Genomic DNA, 15,317 nt, shown 5'->3' with positions numbered 1-15,317 from the left:
AGGGCTTGAATATTTGACTTCCAGATTGCTGGGCAGGTGCCTTATCCTTAAGAATTAAGAAAACTGAAATACTCTTGAACTAAACAGAAGGGCCACGATGGCCAAAGATCAGTCGCCTGAGTTTCAAAGACTGCTTGAACAATTTTTGAAGAGGGTCATGCATGGAAAATATCTAAATTATTTTGAAATTAGGCCACTATTTTCTGACAAGAAGCTTTTTAGTTTGTACTCTAAAGGAACTAATATATACATAATTATATAAAAAAGTGACTAAATCTGACTTAGATTTCTAACCATATATCAGTAGAAATCACTATACAATAAACAGTTAATCAAATTTAATGTAACATTGTTTCTTTCAAAGCTGAATAATATTGGCCAAGTACTCAAAGTGCAGTATTTGTAATGAAGAACATAATACTCTTGTTCAGTTAGAGATATTAATAACATGCATGTTTGAAAGCTGCTACATACATACTGCAAAAACAATAAAATCAAGCAAATTCAGAGAATTTATGTTCCCTCCTGAATAGGTTGTTTTGTAAATGCGGGGACTATGCTGTGAAAGATGTAACAATTGAAGGGCAATAACTCTGCAGGTACTTAAAATATCTTGACAAACACTGAGTGTGCTCCACCACCCTACAGTGATCTGTATTTGTATGAAGTTTCGTGAAGATCCATCAATGGCTTAATATGTTCAGTGGGAATTTATGAATTTTTAAACAATTAAAGGGCAATAACTCTGCAATTACTGAAGACACCCTAATGAATGAAGCACATGCTTCAATGCCCTTTAGTGATCTATACTGATTTTAAATTGCATGAAGAACCATCAGTGGATCACTTTGTTATGTGGGAATTTATGGATTGTAAATTATTGAAATAGTAATGACTATGAGGATGTGATCCTGACATAAGTTGCGTGTGCAACACAATCCTATAGTGATCTACATTTGTGCAAAGTTTCAAAAGCATTCGACTCATATTATAATGATCATATCAGATTTACAGTACAACTTGAAATGTGTCTGTTGTACAGAGTATAGTCGCTCTGGGTAAGTTAACTGATTAAAAAAAATTCTTGGAGAGAAAGTATCTATCTTTGTAGGTTGCATTAGCTCAGGTGTCGTAAACAACAAGTTATACTAAATTTACACATTCTGCAACAGAAGCTAGTATACATAATCATAATTCTGAACTTTACCAGATCACTAACTATTTCATTAAGTACTCAAATACTTTATCCAAATTACAGAGGCATGCCAGCAGATCTACATTACGGTAAATTATAAAACAAGTTTTACTCAATTTTACATCATGGCATTTGTATATATTTCACAGGCTATTAGGAGTGTTTTTCTTAAATAACAATGTATTGCTCACAAATCTGAGACATCCTTAAATCACATAATTATGAACTAACAAATTAATGGACAGGGTCTTTAATTATTTTGGAAATAAAGAGAAACTCTGAGGCATACCCCTCTTAACAGGAGGACGAAAGACTTCTGGCATAACGTCTATAGTTATATCTTCACTAGAGGATCTAATGCCAAACCTAAAGCAAGGAAATCTGATGATTTCTGTAATGAACTAGTAGTAGCGTGTCATTAATGAAGTTTACATAAATAAACAGCTTGATATGTAACAGAACAAAAGTTTTATCATGACTCCATTTTTTTGTATGTCTAACAAAGAAGGAATTCAAGCATTGTATATCTAAGAAATAATCTATAGCAAAGGGGTGTTTTAACACTATTTATGCACGATGGGTGGTTATACATCGAGCGTAATAATGTCACGAGGGCGCAGAAATTATTTGTACGACGTATTACCGCCAGAGTGTATAAATAGTGTTAAAACACGGTTTTTATATAAATTATTTTGATTCTAATATGCCCTTAATCTAAGACAGTAGATAAAATTTAGTAGCGCTCTTTTTTGGTCGCAATAAAAACACTGACGTCACCTCATGTTAACCCGACGTCATTCTAGCGTCAGAATGTTTTAACAGATAAAAGCATATTAGAATCTGTGATAAACAATGGTTGCTGCACAGATCAGTTAAATTATATTAGAACAACAAAATACCTCATGACATCCAGTTCATTATTATTTTGTATGAATGAATCTTCACATCATTTTTATCATATTTCAACGAGCACGATAGAATGAAAATAAGCAAGACTTGTGGTTTATCTACCAATTTACCATGGTTCATCATTCAAATGCTTAAATATTAACACCTTCATGGTCCAGTTCCTCAGCATCTGAACTCTGTACTATGGTTAATCAGATATAAACCATGAAAATGTCTCTATTCTTTGATAAACAACCAGATGACATACTGTATTTAACCCTTAGCCTGCTGGCGGCAAGTGATTCTGCCTATGCGACCAGTGCAGACCAAGATCAGCCTGCACATCCGTGCAGTCTGATCATGGTCTGCACTGTTCGCTATTCAGTTAGTAATTTTTCAGTGAACACCCCTTTGAATAATAAGTGGTATGGCCCAAATTGAATGATGGACCAGTCAATTTTAGATATTTAGCAGGGTAAGGGTTAAAGTTGATAGCTTTCAATATCCCAGTAAAAAGAACATGCATCACTTATGACACAGACAGGATGCAGTTAGACCATTATAGAGTACACACTTTTCATGAGCATCCCGAAGCAACAGATTCTTTTTTCAATGTTTTCAAATAAACAACTCCTGTTCACTTTTCCTGTTAATACTTCTAAAACTTCTGGTACTATCAAAAGTTTGTCAGCTGCCATTTTTTTTTATATATGTTAACAAAAGAATTTGTCAAAAATAACAGCTATTCTGATTGGCTCTCTTTGTGCTGCATGATTTCAAATAAGCCAATGAGATAATTTCTTTGATACAAAGCTGCTTCGCTGACTTTTTCTACACAGAACATGCTTCCAAAATGGCAGAAAGTCGAAGAGTCAAAGAATTTAAAAAACAACAATAAAAGTCTTTAACAAGAGTTGTGCTGAAAAGATTGAAAAAGGAAAGATAATATACCCGATGTGTCATGATATCCATCATGCCTCTGGCTTCCTTCATAACTGGTCCCGCCTACCATACAAACAATATTTACCGTAAAGCTCTATATAAACATATAACAATAAAAGCACCTTTCCCTGCTCTGTATACAATATCTAAATATATCTGAGTATAAATAGTAAAATATAAAATCTGATGTTAAAATACAGTGCATGTAAAATAATGTTATGGTCTTTGAAGTAAGAACATAAAACTTATATGTGACAATTGTGTGAGAGAAGTACCATTAACCAGAGAATGTAAATCATATCTGCTTCCTATAGGTGACTGTAAACTGGTTATTGCATCTGCATAGTGTGAAACAAGTCACAAACATATTTTACATTTCCATAATTAACTTACCACACCAATTTGTAAACACAAAGATTTTATGCAAACAAAACATGGAAAAGATGTAAAGTAATCTGAAACTGGTTGACAGTTAAAATTTCCTTGTTTACAGTAAACAATATATCTAAACAACATAACTATAACACTAAGATTATAATATTAAAGATATATTGTCTGACAGATAATTAACTATACCTTCACTTTGAAATCCGACCAGACATCTTTACCACCTCTGTGTAACTTCTTGCCTTGTTTCTAAAAACAGTATACAACATAATTTCAATACACTACTTAACTACAAGTCCCTATACTTTGATTCACTTTATTCTTTTTCACTTTGATTCAGTTCAATGAATTATTTGTTTATCTTGAAGGAATTAAGAAATTCAGGCATAAACTGAAATACCTATTCTTTTGAGTTAACTAAGTAAGACTGTGTCAGTTATTCATGGAAATCTGTTCTTCTAATCAGCATATTAGAAAACCAGTATAGCAGTGATCAATTTTTCACTTGCTACTTTTAAAAACATCACCTGATTTAGGCAACAAAATACTAAGTCTGAAGTCAGTAACCTCAATGACTTTACCAATGAGGCCCCAACATGCATAATCAAAATCAAATCTAATATTTTTACTTATTATGTATCAAGGTAATAATGTACTAACTCCCTACAAATGTAGAGAGTATGTATGACATTCCTTACCTTCATTTTTCCAAGCCATTCATTGTACCTTGTCTGGGCATTCAATTTATCAGCATGTATCAAACATTCTTGTTCAAATATGTCTGCGAATCCACGCCCACAATTCAACATGTCTAGTCTGTCATTTATGAACTGAAAAATTTAGAATGTACATGAATTTGTTTGGAAAAAATAATCAGAATGTTAACGAGGCAACTGACACTTTCATTTACGATAGAAGCAATGGGCAATTCATATTTAGATCAGTAAAGCAATTAACTTGATCCACTTGAATACCATTCCTTCATCTCAGTTTGGTTCATGGGTGTGTGTGTTCATGTGTGTGTGTATCTAAGCTTATCTAAAAAAGTTATCACTGGATGCTCATACTGGCAACAAAGGAGGAAAATGCAGTTTGCTAAGATGCTCCAATTCAGCAAATTTCCCTGGTTCTTTAATGTGCAAGGTGTAAAGCACCCTACACAGGACTTTGATTTAAAATCAATTCTGACAGACTTAGTAATTCTAAATTAGTTAGGGACCTAGGATCAAGCTTGTAACCCCTAGTTTTTCAGTTTGGCATTTTACCACTTGACCGGTGGCTCTTATACCAGACAAATCCATAAAATCCAGGTTATAAAGCTTTATTTGGAAACAAATCTTTTTAAAGTCCAAAATCTGGTTGGTTGTTTTGCAGCACTATCTTGAAAATGACCAATGGCAAGGCCACATACTAAGACTTGACTCAAAACACAGTTCTGTAGTTTATCAGTCAAGCTCCCTTCAGTAAAAGTATGTAGGGATTTTTCTAGAGCGGAATAACAGGGCGCAGCGCCCTGCCCATTTTTAGCGCCGCCCTTCTGCCCGAAATCGCCGCCCTTTTGCCTTTCTTCAGCGCCCCTTTGCCCTTTTAGCACTACCCCTTTGACCATTAATTAAGTATTTCTAAACGAACTGCCCATCAATCATCTGTCAAAATACCATCCCAAATAACTGTCAATCGATATGAAGTTACGACACCCACCGACTATACACAGGTGCTGTGTATTTGCCCGAGGCATGTATGCAGTATCGGTATGCAGACGACGACCAACCGAATCGTAACAAACAACAATTAGATAGGTCAGCAATTAAAGCAAACTGCAAAACAGAATAAAAAAGAGAAAACAAGAGCTGTCTCCATAGGATGACACATGCCCCCAATGGCACTTTGAATGAATAGTTATGGCCGATGTTAGAGTTTAGGACCTTTGACCTACGGAGCTGGGTCTTGCGCGCGACACGTCGTCTTACTGTTTCACACATTCATGCGTAGTTATTTTAAAATCAATGCATGAATGACAATGATATGGACCGGACACGCCCATCAATGCACTATCATGAAAAATGACCTTTAATGTCTAAATGTGACCTTGACCTTTGAGCTACGGATCTGGGTCTTGCGTGCGACACGTCGTCTTACTGTGGTACACATTCATGCCAAGTTATTTGAAAATCCATCCATCGATGACAAAGATATGGACCGGACACGCCCATCAATGCACTATCCTTTAACGTCTAAGTGTGACCTTGACCTTTGAGCTTTGGACCTGGGTCTTGCACGCGACACGTCGTCTTACTGTGGTACACATTCATGCCAAGTTAGTTGAAAATCCATCCATCGATGACAAAGATATGGACCGGACACTCCCATCAATGCACTATCCTTTAACGTCTAAGTGTGACCTTGACCTTTGAGCTACGGACCTGGGTCTTGCGCGCGACACGTCGTCTTACTGTGGTACACATTCATGCCAAGTTATTTGAAAATCCATCCATTGATGACAAAGATATGGACCGGACACGCCCATCAATGCACTATCCTTTAATGTCTAAGTGTGACCTTGACCTTTGAGCTACAGGCCTTGGTCTTGCGCGCGACACGTCGTCTTACTGTGGTTCACATTCATGCCAAGTTATTTGAAAATCCATCCATCGATGACAAAGATATGGACCGGACACGAAAATTGCGGACAGACTGACAGACCGACAGACAGACTGACAGACCGACAGACGGTTCAAAAACTATATGCCTCCCTTCGGGGGCATAAAAACATCTTAAAACAAAGTCTGCTGCTTATTAAATGCCGATCAATGGCCAGCAATTATCGGCAATTAGCGTGGCACCTCGTGTCAATTTTGTTGTTCACAGTTTGATCTCGGTTGAAGATAACAGTCGATCTTTAATTAGTATCACTGCCTATCAGAATATCTATGATTTTGTTATAGTTATTTCATCAAAATACTATTAAATTTGTATGATATTAATTTTGTTTAAAAGAAAATAAACCACTCGATCTTTTACAGAACGTAACGGCAATCTCAGAATTTAGCGTAGACAGTCAGCGCGTAGAGTAATTTCCCTTTATCAAAATGGCGAATGGGGGGGGGGGGGGGGGGGGGGGGGGGCTGGTCCGGGGTAAAAAAAATGTGCATTTATACACGAGTATCAACGGTATAATGACAGATTTGCACCAGAATTATTAAATTATTCAATAGTATCTTTATGGTATATTTCTAATCAAGAAAACTTTCAAGACAAAAATAATGTATGCAACACAAAACAAACTGCATGTATTTATAAATGAAAAGCATGTTATATAGACAAACAGGTATTAATATTTTTCCTGACATTCAGATTCATTGCAAATCTTTCTGTTAGTACCTTGCAATCCAGACATTACAACAAAAAACATGGAAATCTACCTTATGATTTTCGTAGACAAAGGTATGCAACGCGCAAAATGCACCCTGCCCCTTTTTAGCAGCACCCTGCCCTTTTTAGAGGTCTAGAAAAATCCCTAAGTATGAGAAAGCAAACTTACCTGTTGGAAGATCTGCATATGAAGCATATTCTCTAGGAAAGGTTGCATCGAGAGTGGACGTGACTGGACAAATGCCTGTGGATTAAACGTGATTGTCTCCCCTTCGTGAAACATGAGGGCATCTCTATAACCACCTGGTAAATAAGAATGTGTGTAACAATTAACAGGAAAAATACAGATATATGGTGTAAATCATTTATTCTGCACCATGTTTGATACAATGTTTTAACACTGACATCTTTTGCACTGATACAATAGAGCATAAACATGTGATCTTAACTTGCCATTTTAACATTTTAAATTCTAATATCTCTTTGATTTTATGACACTTGTTCTAAACATTTCTGCAGGTGAAATATTGTCTTTCTAACTTTTGTGACCTTTTTGTGATGCAAACAGTAAGTTTTTCACAGGTAATGAAACATTTATGTAAATAATAATGTATTAGTAATTTAAAATGCCATACTTTGGTAAGAAATTATCAAAACACAGACTATAAGTTTCACTGAAGTTATAAAAAAATCACATCTTAGGCTGCTCAAGTCAAAATTTTAGTTATCAAGTATCACAAGTAAAGTCAGTGCAATGGAGTTTATCCTAGAAATGTGCATTTATTAAGCAGAAATAAACTGCCATGTAAACTTCAGCTTTCCACTTTCACTTAAAAGTTTATCCAGTCAATACAACTGATGGACTACTTTTTCAAGTACAAGTTCAAAAGGCATTGTAAACTGGGCAAAGAGTTCAGATGTGACTATCAATTAAACACTTAATCATTCTAAGTTATGTTTTTACAAAATATGTTGCCCCTGAATATTAGTTGCAAAATACATCTTTTTCCAACATGCTGTAAAAATTCATTACCTAATAATCGCAATTTTTATGTTTTAACAAATCAAATGAGCTAGGAAGTTAAGATGGGTTAACTAAAACAACTGATATAAAATTAGTATTTTAACACTTATCTTGCTGAACACAATTGATTCTGCTTTTGCAACCAGTGTAGATCATGATCAGCCTGCACATCTGTGCAGTCTGATCATGATCTGCAAAGTTTGCTATTCATTCAGTATATTTTTGGTAAGCACCCCTTTTAACAGTTAATGGTACTGTCCAAATTGAAAGATGGACAAGTTCATTATAGAAATTTAGCAGGGTACGGGTTAAACTTTTATTTATAATATATTACATAACTTAACTTACCTATAAGTTTGACTAGAGACATCATGAAAGTTTTAGAGATGATATCACCTGTGCCTTGCATGGAATTCTTCACTTTATCTCCTTTTAAGTGACGCTTGAGGTAGGATGACTAAAAATAAAACAACATTAGCTAATAATTTAACAGGCAAATATTTACCTTAGCATGACCTTGAAAAATTTGAACCATTCTTTAATCATCTGGTACAGGTGTTGACAGATTTTGTTTGTTGTTGTTGTTGGGCTTTTTAAGTCAAGGTACAATTCAGGCCATATGGGGACAGTCCCGGACTGTCCAGCATTAACCTTTAATGATGGAAAATGACCCTAGACACTAGGCAGAACCAATGACCAGCCAGCAGGATGGATTCCTTAAATGATGACCCATGCGGGGCTTGAACCCTGAGCCAAGGGGCATTTGATTCAGTCAACAACCCTGACCACTGGGCTACACAAGCCCACTGGTGTTGGAGAAAGAGCCATCAAGATTTGAAACCAAGATCTATGTTTGAAGATGTGTCTACTTAAAAGAAAACTGCTATAACATTTAGCAGAATACAAATTAGAAGACAAAGCTTTGTTTCTAGTTTAAACCCTCTACTTAAAGTATTTACACCATGCTGATTATGTACATCACAAACATTCTAGTTTAAACAGGTATATAAGCCTCTTGGATCTTTTACTTTCTGATCTACCAATGTCATTTCTATGCAATATTATATATTTGAGCAGCACCATGAGAAAACCAACATAGTGCATTTGCGACCAGCATGGATCCAGACTAGCCTGCGCATCAACGCAGTCTGGTCAGGATCCATGCTGTTCGCTTTCAAAGCCATTGCAATTAGAGAAACCGTTAGCAAACAGCATGGATCCTGACCAGACTGCGTGTTAGCGCAGGCTTGTCTGGATCCATGCTGGTCGCAAACGCACTATGCTGGTTTTCTCGTGGCGCGGCTCATATATTTACCATTTCATCAGGCAAGTCATGTAAATCATCAAACTCTGTGCTAACAGTGTTCTTGTCTGCATCAACTACCACAGCATCACCAAGCTCGGCAGTCTTAACTTTCTGTAATATAATCACAACAAAGCTAAACTTCAAATCTACTATCACTATTTAACAAGTATGATGTCAACATTGTATAATACATGCCCCCTGAAAATGCTTTACGGAATAACCAATATTAAATAATGTCCATAAATGGGTCAAAAGTCTAGAAAAAACTTGACATGAAATTAAAAACAATATCTACTTCATTTTCATTTTCAGGATGTATACAAAGACTCATGTCAATTAGATGTAGTAATCATCCTAGCCCCAAACAACAAAATCATGAGCTAAGCCGTCACACAAAAAGTCCTAACATGGCTGTTTAACAATGTAAAAAATTCTCTCAATCATAAAATCATCAAGCTTGCCAGTTCAAACCTTCTGTTAAATGGACAACTGTAATACATCTTTCAGTTAGTACAGAACCAGTTTAGAGTTTTCAATACATTGCAGCAATGATTGCTTAGAAATTACTATAATCTTTTCAGTAAACAATCATATGTAAGAAATTTACCTGCATTAAAGCTGTATGGACTCCAATCACATATGGCATAGGGGCACTGAAAAAAAGATACATGGCAAGTTTTTTTTAATATATCAAGAACTTGCAAAGACCAAATTTGGGTGAAATTTGATTATTAAAGCAACAGTAGTTCAGAAGATAGAGTGAAACTTAAAGGATTGCCATCAAGTTTTAACCAGCACTTATTACACTGACCCCAGTGGCCTTGACATTTAGGGTACCTGACCCTAAACCCTCCTTTTAACCAACCCTTATGTGATGTCTGATGAAAGTAGGGGCAGAACTGAAGATAAAATGAGAACCTTGCAATAAAACCTTAACCTAAATGGAAAGGTGATTGCAATGCCAGGATTGATAACAATAGCCCTCTTATTTCTTTGAATAGTGGAGTTAAAAACTTTTATATTTTCATACACAGCAGTTACGTACATAACTAAATGAAACAGCTACTGAATTTTTTGGTTTCTATTTCTTGTAACAAAATAAAGATGAACACTTATGTGATTATACATAAACACACTTGCAAAAGTTATATATGAGGAATTTGGATACAAAATAATCTACCAGTAAATAACTGCAATACTTACGTGAGATAGTCAATAAGGAAAGACGGCAATACTGGAATGAACAAATGTTGCCTGAAACACATGAAAATAAAAAGATAAATGTTCAATAAATATATGGCGAACACTGGATAAGAAGTCAGAGAGCAGACATTGTCACTTTTCGCAATTTTGAGTAATTCAAGGACCATTACTCCAGAAAAACTCGGATGATCCAGCTGGTGTTATTAAACTTGGTTGAGACACGAACAAAGTTTGGTGTACGCTGGATTAGAACTGTTTGAGAGTGGAAGTCAATTTTCGCAATTTTGAGTAATATTAAAGGATACTTGGAAGATCCAGCTGGTTATCAAACCAGGCCAAGATACTGTGCTAATAAACATTGCGACCAAGTTTTGTGAACATTGGATAAGAACTGCTAGAGAGCCAACTTTTATGGAGGTCCCACTTGCACGCCCGCTGTCGCCACAGATATTCCCGTATGTCCCTGATTCCATCTTCTGATAGAAGGTAAAATGGTAGTGTCTGTCTGGTGAACAGGTAGAGATAATGGTGACCTTGCAACACAAGACATACATGTAGTGTTTATTCTAAGGTTGTCTTAAGAACAGTTTATACTGTAGTGTATGTGAATTTTGTAATCTTTTAATTATTCAGGCACTAGTGCACTTTTTGTTTGCCACTACATACCTAAAGAAAGGAAAGATGTGTTATATACATACCAGAACATTGGATATAGTAGACTGGTGGCAGCATGTACAACAGCAGTCAATCGACTCAACTTCTTTGATGTAATAACTACACGTCTCTCATGTAACATGCTGTAACAGATATAAGAGGTCACTTTCCTTTAAACTGTTCTACAAGTTAGAAAACTATTCTTCAAAAGTTAAACTGTTGGGATTTATTCCTTTGTCATAAACTATCAACAAAATATCTCTAGTTCTTCACAGATTCACACATAAAATTCATCACAAGTTTACACATCTTACTTTTGGTGAATATAAAATTTTGCATTTAATTATAACAAGGCAATCTGAAAGACAGCTAAATCCCCCGCCACTGCTATAGATAGTGAAAGGATAAACCTTTGACCTTTTGCTGTGACCTTGACCTTGAACTGACATGGCTGACTCATGAATTCTGCACAACGTCTTGATGAGGTGATCATTTGACCCCGAGTTTCATGAAAATCCTTTAAGGGGTTTAGGAGATACAGAGCTCAATCCTTTGACCTAGAGCTGTGACCTTGACCTTGAGTTGACATGGCTGACTCATGAGTTCTTGATGAGGTGATCATTTGACCCAAGCTCGATGAAAATCCTTCAAGGGGTTTAGGAGATACAGAGTGGACACAAAATGGAAGGCTCAAACCTTTGACCCTAAGTTGTGACCTTGACCGTGAGCCGGCATGGCTGACTCATAAGTTCTGCACATCATTTTGATGAGGTGATCATTTGACCAAGTTTTATAAAATTCCTTCAAGGGGTTTAGGAGATACAGAGCAGACACAAAATGGAAGGCTCAAACCTTTCACCCCAAGTTGTGACCTTGACCTTGCGCCGGCATGGCTGACTCATGGGTTCTGCACATCGTCTTGATGAGGTGATCATTTGACCCAACTTTTATAAAATTCCTTCAATGGGTTTAGGAGATATAGAGCGAACACAAAATGGAAGGCTCAAACCTTTGACCTTGAGTTGTGACCTTGACCTTGAGCCAGCATAGCTGACTCATGGGTTCTGCACATCGTCTTGATGAAGTGATCATTTGACCCAAGTTTCATGAAAATCCTTCAAGGGGTTTAGGAGATATGGAGCGGACACGAGTGTTACGGACAGTCCGACGGAAGGACGGACGGAGACCATTCCTATAACCCCCCATCACTTGTGGCGGGGGATTAACTAAAATCAGAACAAAAAGTCAATGGTGGAACTCAGCTGCTCACCTGACCTTGATATTCTGCTTCTGACAGTCGTAAAAACATCCATCAAGCTATTTATGAGACGGTCATTTTCAGGGTTTCCTATTTTAAGCCCTGGTGGCCCCAAAGTGCAGTCAAGCAGAACCATTTGAACAAAGTTAACAAAGGTCCATCCAGGACTGCTACAGACCAAGTTTGCTGAACATCTATAATGCCTCTTATTAGAAGTCATTTCAATATTTGTCGATTTTTAGATCTAGCAACCTCTAAATGCAGTCAAGCAGAACCAAATGAACTAACGAGAGTGGTCTATACCAGAATGCTACAGAACCAAGATTTGTGTAATTCTAACTCTTCATTTCTGGGAAGATGTTTAAGTAAAATGATGATGATGGATACTGGATGATAGACCATCCATATATACTAAAAGTTCATCTGGAAAATTTGCTTTAGGTATGGTATAAAATGTTACATTTTAAAGGAAGTATTTACCTTGCAAATATAATCATCATGTTTTCTGTATCGACTGCATTATAATATTCAGTCAAATTTCTCTGAAAGACACATAAAGTTTGTATTTTTCAATAATGCAATGGTTTTTTTTCCAACTTACCAATATAAAAAAAATTGTGCAATTTAGGTGACACCTCAAACTTGTTTAGACAACCAGGCCAGGACAAAAGATGCTGCAAAAATCTTGTCAAAATAATACTGAATATCAGTATTTTTACAATTTAGATGAACACTTAATGTATATACCAACTTTATACTACAAATTCTTTAAGAGAAATCAATAAATTTTCACTTTAATTCCTACTAAAAAATGCAACCAACATCCAATCTGTTTGATTAACAAACACATGGTAATCTAAAGTACTGCTGTCAAAACAAACAACTTACACTGGCAGGAATGGCTGGTAGCTTGCTTGCTTCTGGGGCCTTAAAACTCAACATCTGTCAATAAGAAACAATTACTTCATGAAATATGATTTTTTAGTTTATATACATATGAATCTATGCTTTATTTGTTCCAACAGTATTGCAGTCATGCATCAAACACTATGTTCCTGGATCCCTATTAGTATTAACTTGTTCTCAGCAATAAAACAAAAATGACAAAAAATAAACACCTCAGGAACTACAGGTACAAAACAAACAACTTCAAACTTACTTTTTTCTGAGCAAATCCAGTAGGCTGATGACTATTTGTAGCCATCGCTGGCAGAAAGCTTTCCCCTCTTTAACAACCTATTCCAATGGATAGTCGTGAAAGACTATGCTGAGCAAATTTTTTTAAAATTTGAAATTTAAGACAGACTCAAATTTATTGACCAACAAGCACAAAATTTTGCACTAGACCTAAAAGTGAAATGGAAACTGAAAGTTTAATTACCTCTTGGCCCGACACAATTGTGACAGGGATACCTTGACTTGGTACCTCATGAACATATGCTGCCCGCAGCATACTGGTCATGTCATTATCCTCGGAACGGTTGGTTATTTCAGCCAGAATGTTGAGGAAGTTATAGAATACTTCAAACCATGGTAAGAAACTGGAAAAACAAAATCCAAAATGACTTCAAGACCGATGATGAAAAACAACATAAGGGCATTTCTTAATTTAAAAATTGAATCTGATTTCATGTAAAATGATAACCTTTTTGGAGGCGAACTGGGGGAATAAGTTTTATCAACTTAATGGTTGCATTTAACAAACAAAAATTGTGTTTATTTTAAAAGCTTACAAAATGCATGTCCCAAAGAAATAGCTATTTTTGCAGACATTACTAAGTTTTATCCTAAACGGAATGAAAGTGAGTTTTCAGTCTTTTAATCCATTGTATTCAAAATATGTTAAAATTTCTATTCACTACATGACTTGCCAGGCTTTGAACCTGTGCCTGTCTACTTCTAAGACAGACTCTTCACATTACTTTGAATTTCTGAAAAGCCAACAGATTCACCCAAAGTTAACAGTAACTAGAGCTATCACTGAAGGTGATGAATGTACCCCTGCATGCACAGACACATTACAATGCAATTTGACGCACACTAGATTGCATAATTATGTGGACTGTATGTATAGAGTATATTAACAAAAAACAAAGTCCCATAACTCTGCAGAATTTTGTTTCTGAAAGAACCTAACATGCACCATGCACAACTAGGGTTGGTACTGGCCACTTGTGTGAAGTTTCATTAATTTTGTGAGAGGGTTTGGGAGATTATGCGTGCACAAGATTGCATATGCAGACTCTATGAATACAGTATAGTACTAGTTTAACAAAAAACAAAGTCCCATAACTCTGCAATTTTTTTTCTGAAAGATCATGCATCATGCACCACTACTGTTTTTACTGATCACTTGTGTGAAGTTTCATTAAATTGTGTCAAGGGGATGAGGAGAGTTGGTGCGCACAAGATTGTGTCTACGGATGTACAGACAAACGGACAGACAGCCTGAAACCAGTATACCCCCTTTACAACTTCATTATTTGGGGGTACAATAATGAACACAGACTGAGTGGCCATGTATACTTCTTACACTGATATCATTGATACAGATGATGATCCTACATCAACAAGAGCTGTCCATAACACTGTGCACTTGACTATTTAGCAACTTCTAAGTAAACAAGGGCCATATTTATGCAAGTCACTATGTAACTACATGTATGTCATTTTATTACAATTCATTAAAAGATAAAACTTTATTATGCTATTGATAGCAAATATCATGCAAAATTTTCACGATTTTTTTTTTTTTTTTAATCGAAGTGTTGTAATTTGAATTAAGCTCTAACAAGAGTTTACTAACTTGGATATCTAAATATATTTGATGAGTGAAGTTTCAGTCCAATATTCACGGTTGTTACTGAGATAGTCAGCTTGACAATGAGTTGCATACAAAACTTTAATCAAATTCTCCAAGTCGAAAAAAACAAAGATTTACACTAAATCAAATTAAAAGTTATCTAACTTGTTTTTTTCAGTAGGTCTAATGACTGAAAAACATTGTATTTAGTTTCAATCAAATACATATAGAAAGTGCTAAGACACAGCTGACAACTTAGACAAATTTCCCAAGTTGTGACTTATA

At 35.8% G+C, this 15,317-nt stretch overlaps 1 protein-coding gene across 2 annotated transcripts in view; it reads right to left on the bottom strand.

Annotated features, from left to right (window-relative positions):
* Positions 1–333: 333 nt before the first annotated feature.
* LOC123550831 (DENN domain-containing protein 1B-like) overlaps positions 334–15,317 on the bottom strand; it is a 36,571-nt gene continuing 21,587 nt past the window's right edge. The window contains exons 6-17 of one of the 2 annotated variants that reach the window (XM_053524966.1): positions 13,611–13,770; positions 13,118–13,171; positions 12,710–12,771; positions 11,016–11,114; positions 10,318–10,368; positions 9,722–9,767; positions 9,124–9,225; positions 8,157–8,265; positions 6,954–7,087; positions 4,111–4,242; positions 3,602–3,661; positions 334–3,088 (exon numbers count right to left, since the gene is read on the bottom strand). In XM_053524966.1, coding sequence (XP_053380941.1) covers positions 2,915–3,088; positions 3,602–3,661; positions 4,111–4,242; positions 6,954–7,087; positions 8,157–8,265; positions 9,124–9,225; positions 9,722–9,767; positions 10,318–10,368; positions 11,016–11,114; positions 12,710–12,771; positions 13,118–13,171; positions 13,611–13,770 — 1,183 coding nt within the window. In that variant the 3' untranslated portion in view covers positions 334–2,914. The remainder of the gene's footprint in view (positions 3,089–3,601; positions 3,662–4,110; positions 4,243–6,953; positions 7,088–8,156; positions 8,266–9,123; positions 9,226–9,721; positions 9,768–10,317; positions 10,369–11,015; positions 11,115–12,709; positions 12,772–13,117; positions 13,172–13,610; positions 13,771–15,317) is intronic. The other variant, XM_053524967.1, reaches the window with a different exon arrangement.

This window comes from Mercenaria mercenaria, chromosome 15, assembly GCF_021730395.1.
Source record: "Mercenaria mercenaria strain notata chromosome 15, MADL_Memer_1, whole genome shotgun sequence".
Classification (NCBI taxonomy): domain Eukaryota; kingdom Metazoa; phylum Mollusca; class Bivalvia; order Venerida; family Veneridae; genus Mercenaria; species Mercenaria mercenaria.
Note: the sequence above shows the minus strand (reverse complement) of the source record. Positions and strands in the feature narration are given on the sequence as shown.